The sequence below is a fragment of the Eulemur rufifrons genome, chromosome 18, assembly GCF_041146395.1.
Source record: "Eulemur rufifrons isolate Redbay chromosome 18, OSU_ERuf_1, whole genome shotgun sequence".
In the NCBI taxonomy this organism is placed as follows: Eukaryota; Metazoa; Chordata; class Mammalia; order Primates; family Lemuridae; genus Eulemur; species Eulemur rufifrons.
The window spans coordinates 49516339-49536596 of record NC_091000.1 but is presented as its reverse complement, the minus strand read 5'-3'; the positions used below and the strand labels follow the sequence as shown (position 1 = coordinate 49536596).

At 37.9% G+C, this 20258-nt stretch overlaps 2 protein-coding genes across 3 annotated transcripts in view; both read left to right on the top strand.

The window, feature by feature from the left end:
* Positions 1-20258, top strand: part of ALDH5A1 (aldehyde dehydrogenase 5 family member A1) — a 277572-nt gene that overhangs the window by 216442 nt on the left and 40872 nt on the right. The window lies entirely within an intron of this gene.
* Positions 5323-18850, top strand: GMNN (geminin DNA replication inhibitor). Of its 2 annotated transcripts, none has more exons than XM_069493316.1 (7): positions 5323-5411; positions 7253-7328; positions 11076-11153; positions 13725-13872; positions 16775-16857; positions 17124-17234; positions 18389-18850. In XM_069493316.1, the coding sequence occupies exons 2-7, from the start codon at positions 7278-7280 to the stop codon at positions 18548-18550; spliced, it is 633 nt and encodes a 210-aa protein (XP_069349417.1). In that variant the 5' UTR covers positions 5323-5411; positions 7253-7277; the 3' UTR covers positions 18551-18850. The 2 variants fall into 2 exon arrangements, with proteins under 2 accessions (XP_069349417.1, XP_069349416.1); XM_069493315.1 differs by having other exon boundaries at positions 5323-5487.

The following is a 20258-nucleotide window of genomic DNA, read 5'->3' as shown; positions in this document are numbered from 1 at the left end:
AACCTTTTTAAAATGTAAGAGCTACCTGGCATGCTTCACATACAACAAAGTTGAAATGTAAGGACCATACAAAGGAAAATATCACACAAATGGCAGAACTGCACAGGTAGTTGCTTTGAATCAGTCTTACAGCTTATGCTGTCTACTCCCATTCTGAAGTGAGGAGCAAGCAGTTGAGAAGGGTAGAATGGGAAAGCTGAAAAGCCTTTCTCATAAGGGTTGAATTGTATTTCCAAATTCACATGTTGAAGCCTTAACCTCCCCCAGAGGTAATCAAGTTAAAACGAGGTCATTAGGATGGGCCCTAATCCAATCTGACTGGTGTCCTTGTGAAAAGGGGAAATTTGTACACAGAGACATGCACAGAGGGAATGAGAAGAGACATCAGCAAAGACAACTATTTTTAAGCCTGAGAGAGAGGCCTGCAACAGATCCTTCCCTCATAGCCCTCAGAAGGAACCAGCTCTACCAACATGTTGACTTTAGACATCTAACCTCTGGAACTGTGAGACAATTCCTGTTATTTAATTCACCCAGTCTATGGTACTTTATTACAGCAGCCCCAGCAAACTAATACACTTTTCCCCTGTGTGAAATAAGATCATGGTGATGCTTTATTTTGTTAGAAGTGTTATGAATTATCAGAATACCAAGTTTACTCACACCAAAACACCAGCACAAAAAGATATTCCAGGGAACAGGTCAAATTAATTTTAGTGTATTTCTTACCTAAGTTTTTGTGTGAATTTCTGGATGACCACAAAAAGATTTCTGCTTCCATCTAATATCTCCTGTTAGAAAACAGAGCTGCATCATTCACCTTAACATAAAGCTTAATAATTTTGGGTTCCTTTGACACTGATATGACACAAGATGTTTTTACCACCCTGTGAGCTGAACATGGACTTTAGTGTACTCTGAGGCCTTCTCCTTTTAAGGGCATCCAAGTACCTCCTCAATCAAGGTACAGGCAATGCTTTCTTTCCCATTGTGCTGGTTAATTTTATGCATCCACTTGACTGGGCTACAGGGTGCCTAGATATTTGGTCTAACAGTATATTCTAGGTGTTTCTGTGAGGATGTTTTTGGATGAAACTAACATTGAAATCTGTAGACAGAGTAAAGCAGCTTGCCCTCCCTAATGTGCATAGTCCTCATCCAATCAGTTGAAAAAGGCTTGAATAGAACACAGGGTTGATAACCTCTAACCCCTCACTCCCCAGTAAGAGAGAATTCTCCCGCCTGATGGCTTTTGATCTATAACATGGGCTTTTCCTGCCTGGTAACCTTCAAACTTTGTGTGTGTGTGTAGTGTGAGAGCTATATATATACAGATCTCCTACTGGTTCTGTTTCTGTGTAGAACCCTAATGCGCTCATCCTCCCTTACATACCTAATAATTTATTTTCATCACATAAATTTACTCAACAGTTAACTTTTGTTAAATTTGCAAATTTTGTGAAATTTTTCTCCATGCCCAAATTTTTCCAGAAATGATCTGGGTTTACAAAATAAAATATAGATAAATATCAAATGAAAGTGAGACTAAGAAGAAAACTTGTACATGGAATGTAAAAAGAACACTGACAGATCACTGTGAAAAGTTAGCAATTACTTTATACAAATGACAACTAGCAGAACAAAATATGCCTTTTTAAATAATAAACGTCTCAGGATCAATACTGTTTTGAAATCTGAAAATGAAAATGCCCCCTTTAAAATGCAAATACAATGAGAAACTATAATGGCTTAAGTAAAAGATTTATGTCCATCATGAACTGCATTCATTGTATATTTTATTTTTCATTTTCCTTTTTTTTTTTGAGACAGAGTCTTACTCTGTTGCCCGGGGTAGAGTGCCGTGGTGTCAGCCTAGCTCACAGCAACCTCAAACTCCTGGGCTCAAGCAATCCTCCTGTCTCAGCCTCCCGAGTAGCTGGGACTACAGGCATGTGCCACCATGCCCGGCTAATTTTTTTCTATATATTTTTAGTTGTCCAGCTAATTTCTTTCTATTTTTTTTAGTAGATGGGGTCTCGCTCTTGCTCAGGGTAGTCTCGAACTCCTGAGCTCAAACAAGCTGCCCACCTCAGCCTCCCAGAGTGCTAGGATTACAGGCGTGAACCACCACGCCTGGCCTCATTTTCCTAATACTTTGTAATCCTGTTTAATATCTTTTATCTTAAAAAAATGTGTGTCTATATATATAGGCTGGGTACAGAAGCTCACGCCTATAATCCTAGCACTCTGGGATACCTAGGCAGAAGGATTCCTTGAGGCCAGGAGTTCAAGACCAGCCTGAGCAAGAGGGAGACTCCATCTCTACAAAAAAACAGAAAAATTAGCCAGGTGTGGTAGTGCACGCCTATAGTCCCAGATACTTGGTAGGCTGAGGCAGGAGGACTGCTTGAGTCCAGGAGTTTGAGGTTGCTGTGAGCTATGATGACAACACTGTACTCAAGCCTGGATGACAGAGTGAGATACTGTCTCAAAAAAAAAAAAAAAAAAAATGTGCATATATATATATATATATATGAGGGAGAGAGAGAGAGAGAGAGATCGATCGATCTTGGGCCTGTGATTCTTGTTAAATACGAAATAAAAACACCTACAACACTGGGCTACTGAGAACATATAGTGGGGTAATGTACATTATGATAGTATAGAACAGCTGTGTCCTGTAGAAATACAACAGGAGAGTTCAAGACCAGCCTGAGCAAGAGTGAGACCCTACCTCTATTAAAAATAGAAAAAGATACAGCCGGCCATGGTGGTGCACGCCTGTAGTCCCAGCTACTTGGGAGGCTGAGGCAGGAGGATCACTTGAGCCCAGGAGTTGGAGGTTGCTGTGAGCTAGGCTGACACCACAGCACTCTCAAAAAAATAAATTAAATAAGTAAAATTTAAAAAAAAGAAATATAACAGGAGACACAAATGTGAGCCATACCTTTAATTAAAAAAATTTTTTTTAGACAGGCATGGTGGCTCATGCCTATAATCCTAGCACGTTGCAACCTCAAACTCCTGGACTCAAATGATCCTGCTGCCTTAGCCTCTCCAGTAGCTAGGACTGCATGCACCTGCCACTGTTAGGTTTTAGTCTGAAACTGTTGGGTTATGGCTGAAGAATGACCAGACAAGCCAAAGTTAGGCAAGCACGAAAATGAGGTTTATTGAAGAAAGATAGGATTATAGGGCAAGAGCAAGATAGAGGTTTACAGAGCATGGTACATATGCCATACATGATGACCCAACCCATTGTCTCAGCTGGGCAAGCAAAAGGAAGGGCAAAGAGAGCGACTGGCTATGATCTGTTCATATTTTATAGTGTCTGGATAGGGACCTCCCTTGTGGTTCAGAGGTCACCATGGAACCACTTTGATTAGACAATTGGGAGTCACATGACCTGAGTCTTAACTACACATGTGGGTTCTAGGTCACTTTCTGGACTTTATGGTACCCATGAGGCTTGGCCTGTGGGACAGAGAGTCCTCTGCATTTTTTTGCAGCTGGCATGCCAAGTTCTGATTGGCAGATTCATAAGGTATTTCCTCCTCCACCAGGTATGGAGAATCAGTGTCGGGCAAGACCAAGATGGGGGCAACAGCACCCACTTTCTTCCCTGGGAGACCTGGAATCCCTCACCATCTGCCTAACACCACCACACCCAGATAATTTTTCTGTTTTTGGTAGAGACAGGTCTTGCTCTGGCTCAGGCTGGTTTTGAACTCCTAACTTCAAGCAATCCTCCCAGCCTCCTCCTCCCAGAGTGACAGGATTACAGCCGTGAGCCACCACACCCAGCCTACATATTTTTTTAAATGATTAGGCCATACCTTTCTTACCCATTTCAACTCAATGGAAATCAGCTTCCACTAGCTTGCCACAATATTCTTTGTCAGTGATCTCTATCATAGGGATGAATGAATGGACAGTGGAAGCCAGATTTATTATTTTGACTGGCTGGTGTTTCAAAGTCAAAGAATACAATGCTTATACTTACCACCGGTGTATTTATTCTGGAATTTATTCTGGAAACCCTGTCTTCTGATAGTTTTCCAATCAATGGATTCTTTGCTTTGTGAATTTAGGTTTTATATATTTCATCCTAACAAAGAGAGATCCATACAACTATGCTTTGCACATTTTGAGCTCGATTAAAAAGAAATCCAGGGGGAAGATGGGCACGCACAGTCACACAGTATACAGTGCAGAAAGCATTTCTTAAAGGCGATGCAGTGTGTACAGTTAGTATCGATAGATATTTCCTTCCTTGCGAGAAAACTATACTCCCATAAAAAGAAATGGGAAAACAGATTCGTATTAATATCTATTGCAGGTGTAAACAAAAGCCTTGACTCCAGTGAGCCCAAATGTACTGTTTACAGAGCATTTATCCGAGAATTTCATACAATTAAAAAAAGTCTACGCACAATTATTATTAAGGTTTTCCTACTTCTTCAAAATGCAATGGCAGTTGTATTTTCAGTTCCTAGAACAGTACTTAGTACTATTAGGCGTTCAAGGACTAGTTGTAGGATTAATTGATCACCGAATTACGTCTTCCGGAGCAACTCTTACGGCATCACACCAATAGTCAAAATATGAAAAAGCCAAAGTATAAAAGCTCTTAATACAACTAGGCGTCCTGGCCGGGCACAGTGTCTCACTCCTGTAATCCCAGCACTCTGGGAGGCCGACGCGGGAGGATCGCTTGAGCTGAGAGTTCAAACCCAGCCTGAGCAAAAGCAGGACCCGTCTGTACTAAAAATAGAAAAAATTAGCCGGGGGTGGTGGCTCCGGTCTGTAGTCCCAGTTATTCAGAAGACTGAGGCAGGAAGGATCGCTTGAGCCCAGGAGTTTGAGGTTGCTGTGAGCTGGGCTGACGCTACTGCACTTTAGCACAGACAACAGAGCAAGACTCCGTCTCAAAAAAAAAAAAAAAAAAAAAAAAAAAAAAGCCAAACGCCCCCCCAACAACAAAAAAACAGAACTAGGAGTCCGCGGAACCGGGGCTATACACAAATATAAGTTACATACTATACATACAATATTTTGTTCTCCCGGCGTTAATATCCAATGAGAACAGAGTGCCCCACCCCACGCTCTCGTCAAGGGCAAAAGGAAGTTCCAAGAGTAGGGTTGAAGGGCAGGGTCAGAGGGCACTGACCTCCCCTCCCGCAGAAAATCGTCTGCCTCCGCTTTCAGGGACGTGCTATCGGTTACTGCGCAGGCGCAGGAAGGGGCGGGGCCGAAGCAGCAAAGGCGAGAGTCGATTCGCCAGATTCTGGCGGGCCCCGCCCTTCGCCTTGCGCCAGGAAGTCACGTGGTCGTCCGGGAGCGGACGAACGGAGTTGATAAGGCTTTACTGCAGCGCGCTAGTTCTCCAGCGACTGGGGGGACCAACGTAGGTTGGCTGTGGACGTTGCCCGAGGCGCCGCCGCCACAGCTGCCTGTCTTTGCTACAGGGTTGAGCGTATCATCCCAGTAAGTATGAGAGGGGTGGCAGGACGTGGGCATGCAGGAGCGCAAGATGTACGGCTTCTAGGCCATCCGCTTTCACTCCTGCCAACCTGAAGCCGCGCACTTTGATAGCTGCGGGGCCGCGGCCAGGATAAAAGTGATTGTTGAACGGTCGCGGGAGCCTGGGCGGGGGAGGGTGATGTGGCTAGGGATTGTCCCATTGGCTGGCTCGATTTTGGCGCGCTTTCGCTTCCGCGCTCTCTATTGGCTGGCGGGCGCCGTCCGAGGCGCGCGCAGCAGTTGGTGGGCTCCGGCGCGCGGGTCGCCTTGCCCGCCCCCTCGCTGGGCACTGGGCCTCCGAGACCCGCCCGCTGAGTCCCGGTTTGGGGTGGTGCAGCCGAGTATAGGACTGCCTCTTGCCAGTTCAGTAACTGGTCGTGATTTAAGGGGATCCGTAAACTTGACCTATGGGAAAAGGTCGCTGAATCCTGCATCTGCCTTTAAAAAAAGATACTCGTGTTGGTGACACTGGTTTCGCCTGTGCATCCGCGCTTCCTTGGACCTTGTCCTATAAGGGTTTTTAAACTGGTAGTTTAAAAGACTAGAGTATAAAAAGCAAGGGTGCAAGGTTGCTGACACGGGTGTAGTAAACTTGGGAAGGATTAGACTTACTTGATCAGTGGCTTTCAATTTTTTTCATACTAAAGCACATTTTATGTCGCAATTTAGAACGCAGCCACCTAACTAAATTACACATTTCACGAAGCAGTACTTATTTCTCACATGCAGTGCGCTCTGATATTTTCTCGTCTCTTCCATTCTGTTCAGTGGCATTTTTTTAAACGGGGTTGCTCATGACCTACTAAATGATTTTGGGATCCCGGCACACGACCCGCAGTTTGAAAAACATTGCCCTGGCTATGCTTAATGGGTTCCAACCAACATTTTCTTAACATGAAATAGAATAGAAAATAGGATGCACTGCATACAATTAGATTAAGTTTTGTTTCTTAAGCTTTTTCGTTTGCACGTGTGCTAGGGCACAGCGTAAAATGTATTAATACAAGAAGTGGGTCAAAGTTTGAAAGCCACTGCACTAACTGAAGACATGGCCACAAAAATCAGGGAGATCTCTTAGCAAGGCACAGACATGGCAGGGGGATTCAGATGTTGAGTTTGGAGTGAATCTGGCCCAGTGGTCTAGTTAACCACATTATATGTGCCTTTATCTCCTGCTCCCTCATCCTTGTTTGCTAGTCCTTCAGTTCATGTTTGTGAGTAAACATTTCCTACAAACATAAATGCACAATCTCGTTTGACTGGATATTAAGTCACTGTTAAGTTATTGCCAGGGCCAATACGATAATAAAATCATAGCTTAAATCTGCCTTTAAAACTGCCAAGTTAAGATGCTATTAGGAATGGATTTGGGCATACCCAAGTATCTGTGTGTTTTGCTTTTCATGGTGACCATTTCTTAGATCTTCGAGAGCCCTGTATTTAATTCAGGACACTATGGTTTGTAAATTTGTTAAAATACTTAATTTCCTTTTTGTAGCAAGATTTTTTTCAGCCATAATTATTGTGTGTGTGTATGTATAAAGTATAGATATTGAACGTTACTAATGTTGGTCACCCTAGTCACTGACAGGCTAAGTTTGAGTTGAGTGAGAAAACATAATAGTTCTACCACATAGTAGTATGACTTTTGTACTCGTAAGTACTTTCATCAAGAAAAATCTAGACTCCACCTTCAGGTGCAAACCATGTTCTGTTTTTTAATTACTAGTCTTTTGTGCTCCTCAACCTGTGTAATGAATTCCAGTATGAAGCAGAAACAAGAAGGAAGCAAAGAGAATGTAAAGGTATGTGATAGAATAACTTTAATCTTTTATAGGAAACATATGGTTAAAAGTATTTTAACATAATTTAGCCAAGTTTAACCTGGCTATAATTTCTTTGAACCTTGATTTGCTGAATTTTTCCTTTTTTTCAAAAAAAATTTAATAAAAGTAGAGGATACAAGTTGAGTTCCTTTACATGTATATATTGTGTAGTGATGAAATCTGGGCTTTTGTACTCATGTCCTGAGTAGAGTTACTGGATTTTTAATCAGAAGACAAGTAACAATAGAGAACTTTAAAAAAATTAATTATGGTTGAATATTAAGTCTCACCCAAGAATATGGGATATCTTTTATTTTGGTCTTTAATTTCTTTCAACAACATCTTGTAGTTTTCCGAGTATGAGTTTTACATTACATTTAATTTTACATTAAAATTTTTTTCTAAGTTTTTACTCTTTTTTTTTTTTTTTTTGGACAGAGTCTCACTCTGTTGCCCCGGCCAGAGTGCCATGGCGTCAGCCTAGCTCACAGCAACCTCAAACTCCTGGGCTCAAGCAATCTTTCTGCCTCAGCCTACCAAGTAGCTGGGACTACGGGCATACCACCACGCCCGGCTAATTTTTTTTCTATATATATTTTTAGCTGTCCGGATAATTTCTTTCCATTTTTAGTAGAGACGGGGTCTCGCTCTTGGCTCAGGCTGGTCTTGAACTCCTGACCTCGTGTGATCCTCCCGCTTTGGCTTCTCAGAGTGCTAGGATTACAGGTGTGAGCCACCGTGCCTGGCCTTTACTGAAAATATTGCAAGCATTTATTCTTATAACAATAGGGTAGAGCTTGTTTAGTTTTGAGTTTGTAATTTTGACTGGGTTTATCTTTATGGTTCTAAATAAATTTACAGTTTAGCTAGGTCCTATCACACAACTTAAACTGTCTGAGTATCCTGGAAATTAATTGTTCTACATCTTCAGGAAAGCTATCAATTTGCAGATTTGAATTAAGCAGAGGAAATAAAACCCATTGATAAGTATAAGGAAGTGCCTTTTGATGGATTGTTTTTGTTTGTCTTGCTTTTCTCAAAATCTTTACATTATTTTTCTTGAATTATAATTCTTGTTGACAGTTTTTGAATTTGATTCCATCTGCTTCCATTTATCATAACGATATATATTGTACCACTGTGCTTTGTATGTATTTAAACTTTTTGTTATGAAAATTTTCAAATATTTAAAACTAGAATCAGTAGTAGGATAATAATTTGTTTTCCCAGCTTCATTAGTTATCAGTATATGGCCAATCTGGTTTCATCTATATCCTCATTTACCCCCTCTTCCTTCAGTGGATTATTTTGAAGCAAATCACAGCCAAATAATTTATGTAATTCCAGCAGATCTTTACATTAAAAAAAAAAAAGTCTAATGTTTACTAGCTACACTAAAACAATCTTCAGGCCAGGCATGGTCGTTCACGCCTGTAATCCCAGCACTTTGGGAGGCTGAGGTGGGAGAATCTCTTGAGACCAGGAGTTCAAGACCAGCCTAGACAACATAATGAGACCCGATCTATAAAAAACTAAAAGAAAAAAATTAGCATAGCATAGTGGCGTGTACCTGTAGTCCTAGCTACTTGGGAAACTGGGGAGGCTGAAGCAGGAGGATCATTTGAGCCCAGGAGTTTGAGGCTGCAGTGAGCTATGATTGTGCCACTGCCCTCTAGTCCTGGCAACAGAGGGAGACTCTGTCTCAAAAACCACAAAATAAAACTATCTTCAATATAAAGGGAACTGATTTCTATTTGATTTTGGTTCTATCTCCAAAACTGAGACCTTGAATAGATTAGTTAGCATTTCGGTGTCAGTTTAACTCATCTGTGAAATGAGGGAATTGAACTAGAACTAGATCTTTTCCAGTTGTGTGCAAAATTCTGTGTGAGTGTACTTTTGTGTACATTTTTTGGGGAGAAGGTTCACAGAATAATAAATTGTTTTCTAAAAAGGTTAAGACCCATTAACATATAAGAAACTTCCTGGCTTCAAAAGTCTATTATTCCAATGCATAACCTGTACAAGAAAATAATAATAATAATAACATTACATTTATTTTAAGGCCAGAATCTATAAAGCTTACATGTATAAAAGTTAAATCTTAGAAATGGTTATTTTTTTCCTGTGGCAGTAACTTTGTAACTTAGCTGACTTCTTTGACCATTATTAACAGCAAGCATTTAAATGAATTAACACCTCCTATTATTAAGGTTGCAAAATTATATTTTCTTCTATTTGTCTGGAGACTGTTAACTAATCTATAATCTAAATTATTTCTGAAATGTTGCTGTAATATTTGTTCTCACAGTAGCTGGCATTTGTCCTTCAGTTAAATAGTGAGATAATAATCAGCAATAGAAATTTTACCGTGGGAAAGGTGAACTCTTCTCATGTGAAGTATAGTGTGGAGTCAGTAACTTTCTCACGCTGCTACAGTATCATGTTCTGGCTAACCTTGTTTGAGTATTCACCATTGTTTGCTATCCCATGGTGGCAGTATAACTAATGATTTTTTGCAAAAATAGAGCTTTCAGATCAGGAAATATACAGGAAGGTATTTACATATTATAAGGAAGGCAATATTTTTCCCCCAAAACAATAGCTTGGGCATTTTAGAGTATTTTAGTATGCCTCAAGCACTGACATTTTAACTGTCTTCTCATGAATGGGCTTGAAACAGAACTACTTCTACAATTAGGTAGTTGTTGAGGTGGAATGTCTGTTTCACGTGTACTGGTTTTGTGCAAAGTATGTTCTTGAAAATTATATTCCTTTGGTGGAAATGTATGAAACTGTATGGGGATATTCGTGATAAGTATTTTGCAGTGTAAATGATGAATCTTTTCCCCCAATTTACCTTTTTTGTGAATTCATACTATAAATGTTATGATATTTGGATTTATGAAAGTAGAGTGCCTCTAAGTTTCTAGTTTCTGCGTAGAAGATCTTTTTAAAGAGAATACAGGCCGGGCGCGGTGGCTCACGCCTGTAATCCTAGCACTCTGGGAGGCCGAGGTGGGCGGATCGTTTGAGCTCAGGAGTTCGAGACCAGCCTGAGCAAGAGCGAGACCCCATCTCTACTAAAAATAGAAAGAAATTATATGGACAGCTAAAATATATATAGAAAAAATTAGCCGGGCATGGTGGCACATGCCTGTAGTCCCAGCTACTCGGGAGGCTGAGACAGGAGGATCGCTTGAGCTCAGGAGTTTGAGGTTGCTGTGAGCTAGGCTGATGCCACGGCACTCACTCTAGCCTGGGCAACAGAGTGAGACTCTGTCTCAAAAAAAAAAAAAAAAAAAGAGAATACAGATATTCCTATCATACTGGAATTTTATACATGGTTTGAACTATTAATTTGAGCAGAGAAATTTGGTTATATTTGTTTTAACTAGATGTGATTAATTGACAATGATTATAGCAAGAGCATATATTGAGAGAAAACATTACTTGTTTGTGTCTAGTTTGGATGATATGATCCATTCTAAAGGAATTTCTTCATACTTTAGTTTAATTTTGGGAAATAACAAGTTTGCCAGTGGACTAAGCCAGTGTCTTGTTCATATGTAATATTATAAAATTATATAGCAGATTAAATATTGGTATTCTTAGTGGGTTTTTTTCCAAATTAGAATAGGACTAAAATTAACTATATAAAAATTCAGTAACTAAATAATTATATAGAATCTCAGTAACCAGATAATGAATTATCTTGACTTTTAGAACAGTCCTGTCCCAAGAAGAACTCTGAAGATGATTCAGCCTTCTGTAGCTGGATCTCTTGTTGGAAGAGAAAATGAGGTATGTATTTAAGGGCTAAAATGGAGTACAAGTGAGACTACATCTACATTAAAAATATTTTTAAGATTTTCTCGGTCAAAATATATAAGTTGTTGAAATTTGGAAATGATTTAAGAACAACAATTACATATTCCCCAAAGAGGTGATTTTTGTTTTAATTATTAAAGTTAGGAATATCAAAATTGCTGTGAATACCTGTAGTAGAACTGGAATGATGTAATAATTCCAGTAATGTTTGATGTTTTGAGATTCTTTCATTTACCGCTATGTGTAAATGATGAAATCATGGATGAGCATGTCTATACTTTTACAGATTGAAAATATTACTTTTCCATGATACTGTATTTAAATACAATAAAAATAATTTCAGGTAAACCTTAGACCCAAGTCTAATCCAAAATAGTTGTTGCAAATAAAATTTCTAAAATGTTACTATACATTTTATTGGACAAATTGTATAACTTTTTAAAAGATCCAAAGATGTCAAAAAGATACAGATACATGAGTTCTCTCTCTCTCTTTTTTTTTTTTTTTTTGGTAAGCGTACTTTATTTCTTTTTTCTTTTCCTTTTATTTTTTTTTTAAATAGATTTAGGGTGTGTAAGTGCAGTTTTGTTAGATGGATATAATGCATAGTGGTGAAGCTTAGGCTTTTAGTGTAACCATCACCCAAATAGTGTACATGGTACCCATTAAGTAATTTTTCATCCCACCCTACTTTCTCACCCTCTTACCCTTTCAAATCTCCAATGTTTATTATTCCTCTCTATGACCATGTGTACACATTGTTTGGCTCTCACTTATATGTGAGAATGTGCAGTATTTGACTTTTTGTTTCTGAGTTATTTCACTTAAGATAATGGCCTCCAGTTCCATCTGTGTTGCTGTAAAAGACATGATTTCATTCTTTTTTATGGCTGAGTAGTATTCCATGGTGTGTGTGTACACACATGTGTATATATATATGTATGTACACACACACACACCCACTACATTTTCTGTATCAAGTCATCCATTGACGGACACTTAGGTTGATTCCACATCTTTGCTATTGTGAATGGTACTGTGATAAACAAATGAGTGCAGGTGTCTTTTTGATATAATGATTTGTTTCCCTTTGGGTAGATACCCAGTAGTGGGATTGTTGGATTGAATGGTAATTCTATTTTCAGTTCTTTGAGAAATCTCCATATTGTTTTCCATAGAGGTTGTACTAGTTTACATTCCCACCAATAGTGTATAAGCATTTTCTTTTCTCTGCATCCTCGCCAACGTCTGTTATTTTTTGAGACAGGGGTCTCGCTCTTGCTCAGGCTGGTCTTGAACTCCTGAGCTCAAGCAATCCACCTGCCTCAGCCTACCAGAATGCTAGGATTACAGGCGTGAGCCACCAGGCCTGGCCTCTTGACTTTTTGATAATAGCCATTCTGACTGGTGGTGGATGATATCTCATTGTGATTTTAGTTTGCATTTCTCTGATTAGTGATGTTGAGCTTTTTTTCTTATGCTTATTGGCCATTTGTATGTCTTTTGAAAAATGTTCATGTCATTTGCTCACTTTTTAATGGGGTTGTTTTATTGAGTTGAGCTTCTTGTAGGTTTTGGATATTAGAACTTTGTTGCATGCATAGTTTGCAAATATTTTCTCCCATTATGTGGTTTGTCTGTTGGTTCTGTTGATTATTTCTTTTGCTGTGCAGAAGCTTTTTAGTTTAAGTCTCTTTTGTCTATTTTTGTTCTTGTTGAATTTGCTTTTGAGGTCTTAATCATGAATTCTTTGCCTAGGCCAGTGCCCAGAAGAGTGTTTCCTAAATTTTCTTCTAGAATTTTTATAGTTTCAGGTCCTACATTTAAGTCCTCAATCCATCTTGAGTTAATTTTTGTATATGGTGAGAGATGTGGGTTTCATTCTTCTGCATGTGGCTATCCTGTTTTCCTAGCACCATTTATTGAACAGGATGTCCTTTCCCAAGTGTATGTTTTTGTTGATTTTGTCAAAGATCAGTTGGGTGTAGGTATGTGGCTTTATTTCTGGGTTCTCTTTTCTGTTCCATTAATGTGTGTGTGTATTTTTATACCAGTACTATGCTGTTTTGGTTACCATAGTCTTGTAATATAATTTGAAGTCAAGTAATGTGATGCCTCCAGCTTTGTTCTTTTTGCCTATGATTGCTTTGGCTATTCAAGCTCATTTTTGGTTCCATATGAATTTTAGGATCATTTTTTCTAATACTTCTACAAATAACGTTGGTATTTTGATAGGAATTGCATTGAATCTATAGATTGCTTTGGACAGTACGGTTATTTTAATGATATTGATTATTCTAATCCAGGAGCATGGGGTGTTTTTCAATTTGTGTTATACACAATTTCTTTCTTGTTTTGTGGTTTTCTTTGTAGATATCTTTCACCTTGGTTAAATGTGTTAATAGGTATTTTATTTTGTACCTTATTGTAAATGGGATTGACTTGTTCATTAGTTCTCTTTTTTAAATACATAAATGACAAAACCACCCAGCTTTCTTCTTCATTAAATCAAAGTAATATGATTGATAAATGTTTCCATTATAGTTAACCAAAGGCTTATCCAAAAGGAAACACTGGAATGACCAAATAACATCTAAGACTTCCAGCTCTGAAGTTGTTATTGACCCAGAATACAGTGAAAATAAAAATCTTGGAAAAGTCACCCAAGAAGCATTTGATCTTATGGTTAAAGGTATGAAAAAATATATATAACTTTTGTCTTAAAATTTTAAATTGTAAGGTAAACTTTGTTAATATTGTTAAGAATTCTACCTATAACCTCTTAATCTGGGGATACTATTTGTCAATACTTTAAAAATTGCTATGATTGTAAATATGCAAACACTATAAATTTGAATGGGTGTAACCATTTGTGGTTTTTTTTTTTCTTTTTTTCCTCAACATCAGGAAATAAGTAACCATTTGTTTGGCAAGATCAAAGTGTGGATGATATTAGGGAAAAGGATTGTGATTAATATGGCAGCTTTGATATTGGTTTGCCTTGTAAGAGTTTATAAGACCTGGAAATAGGCTTTTTAGAAGAAAAGTGTTTAGAGAATAAACTTGAAGTATGAAAGGAATTTGGATATTCCAGGAGAATATGAAATAATGGAGCTAATAAAAACGTGAATGAAGTAAAGGGGGTGGAGATGAATGAGAAGCATTATAATTGTATTAAATACTAGTTTTTAGTGGAATGGTGGTAGAAATCAAAAGAAGCTAATGTTTTATAACCATTATGAAGATTATTACTTCTGTACTAATTATAGATCATTGGATGTTAATTACTGATGGGAAAATTGATTTGCTCAAGGTCACAGTAACATTTGGGCTCGTTCTGAGTTGCTTGGAAAACAGTACGGAAGAAAGCAAGTAGGCAGTAGGATTTTTTTTTCCCCCTTGAGACAGGGTCTTGCCCTGTCACCCTGGCTGAAGTGCAGTGGCCCAGTCATAGCTCACTGCAGCCTTGAACTGCTGGGCTCAAGCAATACTCCTCCCTTAGTCTCCCAAGTAGCTAGAACTACAGGCCTGTGCCACCCAGGTCTGGCCGACAGTAGGGTTTTATTAGGCAAGGTTAACTGGATAGAAATAAGGAGGTTCTTTGATAATATTGTAGAATAAACAACAGGATTTGTGAACTCATGTCTGATTTGGTTAAAATTAAATCAATAAGGATTGGTTAAAAATAAAGTTGGTTAAAAATAACTGGTTAAAAATAATTGGTTAAAAATAACTACTAAAGTTAAATATCAAAAGAAACAACTATATATTATATTGCTAGTAAAACCACAGATGAAAAAATTATCCCTGTAACCTGAACACAGAACTCTGACCACAGACCCTCAGTGGGATATGTTATTAAAAATTAAAAGAACTTTATTAAATTTATTGGCAGTAGTATTTGTAGTAATTTTGAAAAAATTGTATATATTTTAGGACTGAGCAAATGAGTAATATGTTGATGTTGTTGGGAGCTAGGTTCATATAATAATATGGTGAATAGAAATGCAAATATGGAATGGTGAAGGAAATGAAGAACTGTGTTATTGAATTGGAATTGGGGTTATCAGTATGAACTGATTTTTTTTTTTTTTAAAAAGTACTACATTTCTTAGCTCTGCCACTGAAAGATCCTAGAAACCAATGATACCCCAGTAGCAAGGAGCACACCAGGCATCCAGGTTTTGGTTTGTAAACACTGTCTTTCAGTGAAGCTCCTTGGTGAAATTGCCGATTCTGTGTCTGGGGCAGCGAAATTATAGGATTATCCTGTAATATCATGTCAGAAAATAAAAAAGTACTCATTAACTGATGGACATGCTTAAAGAACACAAAAGTCATCTTGAAAGGATTCCCACTGACTACATTTGGGAAAGTTAGAGCATCAAAATGAATAATGAAGGCCAGGCACAGTGGCTCACGCCTGTAATCCTAGCACTCTGGGAGGCTGAGGCAGGTGGATCACTTAAGGTCAGCCTCAGCAAGAGTTAGACCTCATCTCTACAAAAAATAGAAAAATTAGCCGGCCGTGGTGGCATGCACCTGTTGTCCCAGCTATTTGGGAGGCAGAGGCAGGAAGATCACTTGAGCCCAGGAGTTTGAGGTTATAGTGAGCTATGAAAACTCCACCGTACTCCAGCCAGAGGCAGCAGAGCGAGACTCTGTCTCATAAAAAAGAATAATGACAAGAATGAATTATAATACATTGATTTTAAAAAAAAGGACTTACGAATCCATACCGAAGTTCTTTTTACAGAATAATGCCAACTACTATATGTTATTAAGAATTACATAAATTAAAAAATTGCTGTTTTTCATCCAAAATAGAAGTACTAGTGAATAGTAATATTTAAGCCAGAAATACCAATGGAGTTAAAATTGGGTAAAAAGTTGTTGGGGAACAGAGTACTTACACAAACTCAAAAGATTTTACTCCATAGATCGTTTATTTTTTTTTTTTTTTTTTTTTTTTTTTTGAGACAGAGTCTCGCTTTGTTGCCCGGGCTAGAGTGAGTGCCGTGGCATCAGTCTAGCTCACAGCAACCTCAAACTCCTGGGCTTAAGCGATCCTACTGCCTCAGCCTCTCGAGTAGCTGGGACTACAGGCATGCGCCACCATGCCCGGCTAATTTTTTGTATATATATATTTTAGTTGTCCATATAATTTCTTTCTATTTTTAGTAGAGACGGGGTCTCACTCTTGCTCAGGCTGGTCTCGAACTCCTGACCTCGAGCGATCCACCCAGAGTGCTAGGATTACAGGCGTGAGCCACCGCGCCCGGCCCATAGATCCTTTATTAATTACTGAAGTTAAAAGATGTCTTTAGAAGGGAGAAATCTGGTAGATAGCATCTTAATAAAATTTAACGTCTCTAGTATTGTGACAAATTGATGTGTGCTTCCTGATGATACGCTGAGGATACAACATACTTATACAGTATTCCTGCCAAAGATGTTTAGTTTGAATCTAATCATGGAAACAGAAGTCCAAAATTAAGGGCAATGTACAAAATAAATGATCTGGACTTTTCAAAAATGTAAATGTTAAATACAAATTTGTGTAATCAAAAACGTTGCAAAAATCTTCATTTTAGAAAATCCATCCTCTCAATATTGGAAAGAAATGGCAGAAAAGCGGAGGAAGGTTCTCTATGAAGCACTTAAGGAAAATGAGAAAGTATGTATTGAGTATAATTTGTACCATTTTTAAAAATTACAGGATTGTTTTGCTGCTTAGCATATTTGATTAGAGAAATATAAACTAGCTTTAATATTGGCATAGGAAAAGTTTAAGTAGAAAGGCAACTCTGTTCCCAGAATTATTGTAAAGAATGAATGCTGTTGAAACATGTCTATCAGTTATATACATTGAAGCATGTAACTTGATTAATAGCATAACCATATGTATTCTATGGAATATTGAACTTTATTTATGTTATATAGCTTTATAAAGAAATTGAACAAAAGGACAATGAAATTGCCCGCCTAAAAAAGGAGAATAAAGAATTGGCAGAAGTAGCAGAACATGTACAGTATATGGCAGAGGTAATAGAGGTAGGTAATTTAATATTCACCTGATATATAAAATCATCTTTTTTTCTATAAAGTTGAGGCGGTAGTATAAGCAGTAAGTGTTTGGGCTTTGGAATCAGATTTCCTGGGTTTGAGTCTGAGCTTCCTGCCTAACACCATTAAGTTTGTTGATTAGAGTGGGTTAATTTATCCTGTCAGGACTTCATTTTCCTCATCTATAAAGTGGAAGTAATGAGGCCTACTTTATAGGTTTGTCATGAGAATTAAATGAGTTATAACAGATGGACAGTTGTAAGGAATACTTGCAGATATGAGTCCAATAACTGTTAAGTATTATTAAGCAAAAGAACCTCTATTGTCTTACAGAGTTATTAAAAGTAATTAACTTATGTCTGAAAGATAAGGAAAATTATTTCATAGTTGACATATTTTTATGTAGTTTTTATTTTAACTTTAATACCAGCATGACATTACTGTCATTTATAAAACTGTTAATTGGCACATTAAATAAGTTTGCTGGTTTTATCTGACTTTTAAAAAGTTTGTACGTTTCCTGGTGGTCTAGTGGTAAAAAATTAAAGAAAAAAAAAGTTTGTAAGTAGCTAATGTATTTGTAAGAACTAGCCTGATGACTGTTACTTTACCAAATTTGGCCTAAAAATGGTTTTAAGATTTATTTATGTTTGCAAAAAATTCATCTTGCTGATAGGAAGATGTAAATCAAAACTTTTTGATTGCTGTAAATCAAAACTTTTGTGTACTGAATTGCAGCCTTACATTTTAGAACTATGATAGAATTAATGTTTGAAGTTTTTATTTGGAAGTATTGTGGCAGCTCTCTCTTAACTGCGTTTACAGTATTGGTCCACAGCTGATTGGAAATGTAGAACACCTGGTTCTTCCCTGCAGCTCACTAGAGAAGTACCAATTTAAATTATGCTCTGAAACCATTTCAATGCTTTAAAAAAATGGGTAAATTACTTAACACTGTGACTTTGCTGGCATATGACCTAGCATGGTAGAGATTTAGAAATAACACTGTTTATAAGTGAATTTAGAGGAGCAAGATGAAAAGAATCTCATTACAACATCAAAGGTCAGCCATATCAAGCATACTGATAATGGACTTAGGTTTTAAAGTTTTTACAAAAAATTTTTGGTTTATTCTTTAAAAGAGACTGAATGGTGGACCTCTGAATAACTTTGAATCACCGGATAGTCGGGAATTTGATTCTGAAGAGGAAACTGGTGAGGATTCTGAAGTGGAAGATTCAGAAATTGGCACATGTGCTGAAAGAATTGTATCTTCCTCTACGGATGCAAAACCATGTATATGAAATTCATTAATACTTGACTCTTGAGAAATATACTGCCAAAGTTTACATCCACCATAGTTCTTTATAGTAGAGTACATAGTTACATAATGCAAACTCTGCACTCAAACTTCCTTGTTTGAATCCTGGGACCTTATTGTATTAAAATACAGATACTATGTATTTTTAATCTGATGTTTTATGTAAATAACATTTTCTCAGTTGTCAGACATGACTTGTGTATATGACTTAATAAACTTCAATCTTCTGTTGAACACTGTATATAACTTGGAATAATGAAGTATAAGGAATCTGTATAGAAAATTTGTATGCTTTTATACTGTTTTCTTTTTAGTCCTCTGCTAATTATCTTTGGAAGAAACAAGGGTAAAATTAATTTATCCCCATTTAGATTGAGAGGGTTTAATTCCTAAACCTGGTTGTACATCATGTTCACTGTAGGTACTATTGAGATTCTTACCGAATAGTTTTTGGGATGGAGCATGAGAATCTGTTTTCCAAAAGCTTCCCAAGTGATTATTAGCCAGCTAAAGGCTCGACTGGCTGGTAGGGTCAGACTCTTCTTGGAAGCTTAAAATGATGGGTGATGATCCTCTAGAGAAGCATAGTGGGGGGCAGGTGAAAGTCCAGTGAAAAACCCAGGAGTAGCTGAAAGTTGTTCAACTTTTCTGTTCACACATTTCACATACTGGTGTAGCACAAAGTATGTAAAGAAATAAGAAGGAAGAGTAGGGTGAGATTAGGGATTTCCCATAAATACTGTGTTTTGAAGGAAGGACAGAGTAAGGAATATCCTTTACAAAGTATGAACCCAGGAGTCTGAGACCAGCCTGGGCAGCATAGGAAGACCCTATCTCTTAAAAAAAAAAAAAGTTAATGTAGTAGCTAAAACTATAAAACTTTTAGAAGGAAATATAGGAAAAATTCTTAGTGACTTTGGGTTTGGCAAAGAGTTCTCAAATAGTGTTTTTTTTCGTTTGTTTTTGAGACAGGGTCTTGCTCTGTTGCCCAGCCTGGAGTACAGTGGTGAGATCATAGCTCAGTGCAACCTTGAACTCCTGGGCTCCAGTGATCTTCCTGCCTTAGCCTCCCAAAGTGCTAGTATTACAAGCATGAGCCACTGTGCCTGGTCCTTTTTTTTTTCCATTATAAAACTGCAAAGTGTAATGATAATGCAGATTATTAGTAGCTGCCTAGAGATCATGTGTGGGGTGGTTTTGGGGATAAATTTTAAGAAGAAATGGGATGGAGATGTTAGTAAGAAGTAGAAACTGACTCTGGCTGACAACATACAAAATGGAATTCACTGGAAGAGTGTGGTGGCTCCAAAGGAGCAGAAGCCAGGGCAACTCTCAGGACCTACAACAGGTGCTAATCAGCATTGTCTTGGTGTTCTCTGAAATGACTTTTCTCTCCTTTTATCGCTTTACATAAAATTCAAAGTTCCCTGAAACAGTCCGATTGACATAGCCTGGCTTAGTTACCACTCTTGGGGAAAGTTGATGTACAGTTCCCTTAAGACTGTACCATGGGCAAGATATTTCCCCAAATAACTGAAGTGTTAAGAAAGAATTCTAATGAGCCAAAAAGCGGCAAATGTTCACCACACCGCCTTAGGGCCCTTGCACCTTTGCTTTGTTTAAAAACTTCTCCCTTCCTACCTTACCACCTTCAAGATATTTCAGTTGAGTTTTAGGTTTTAGCTAATTGG

What these genes read in the sequence shown, in the direction of transcription:
- GMNN (XM_069493316.1), top strand. Translation starts at nt 7,278, where the DNA reads ATGAATTCCAGTATGAAGCAGAAACAAGAAGGAAGCAAAGAGAATGTA. An exon ending in CACTTAAGGAAAATGAGAAA is followed by an intron (nt 16,858 to 17,123) that starts GTATGTATTGAG and finishes TATGTTATATAG; the next exon opens with CTTTATAAAGAAATTGAACA. An exon ending in ATATGGCAGAGGTAATAGAG is followed by an intron (nt 17,235 to 18,388) that starts GTAGGTAATTTA and finishes ATTCTTTAAAAG; the next exon opens with AGACTGAATGGTGGACCTCT.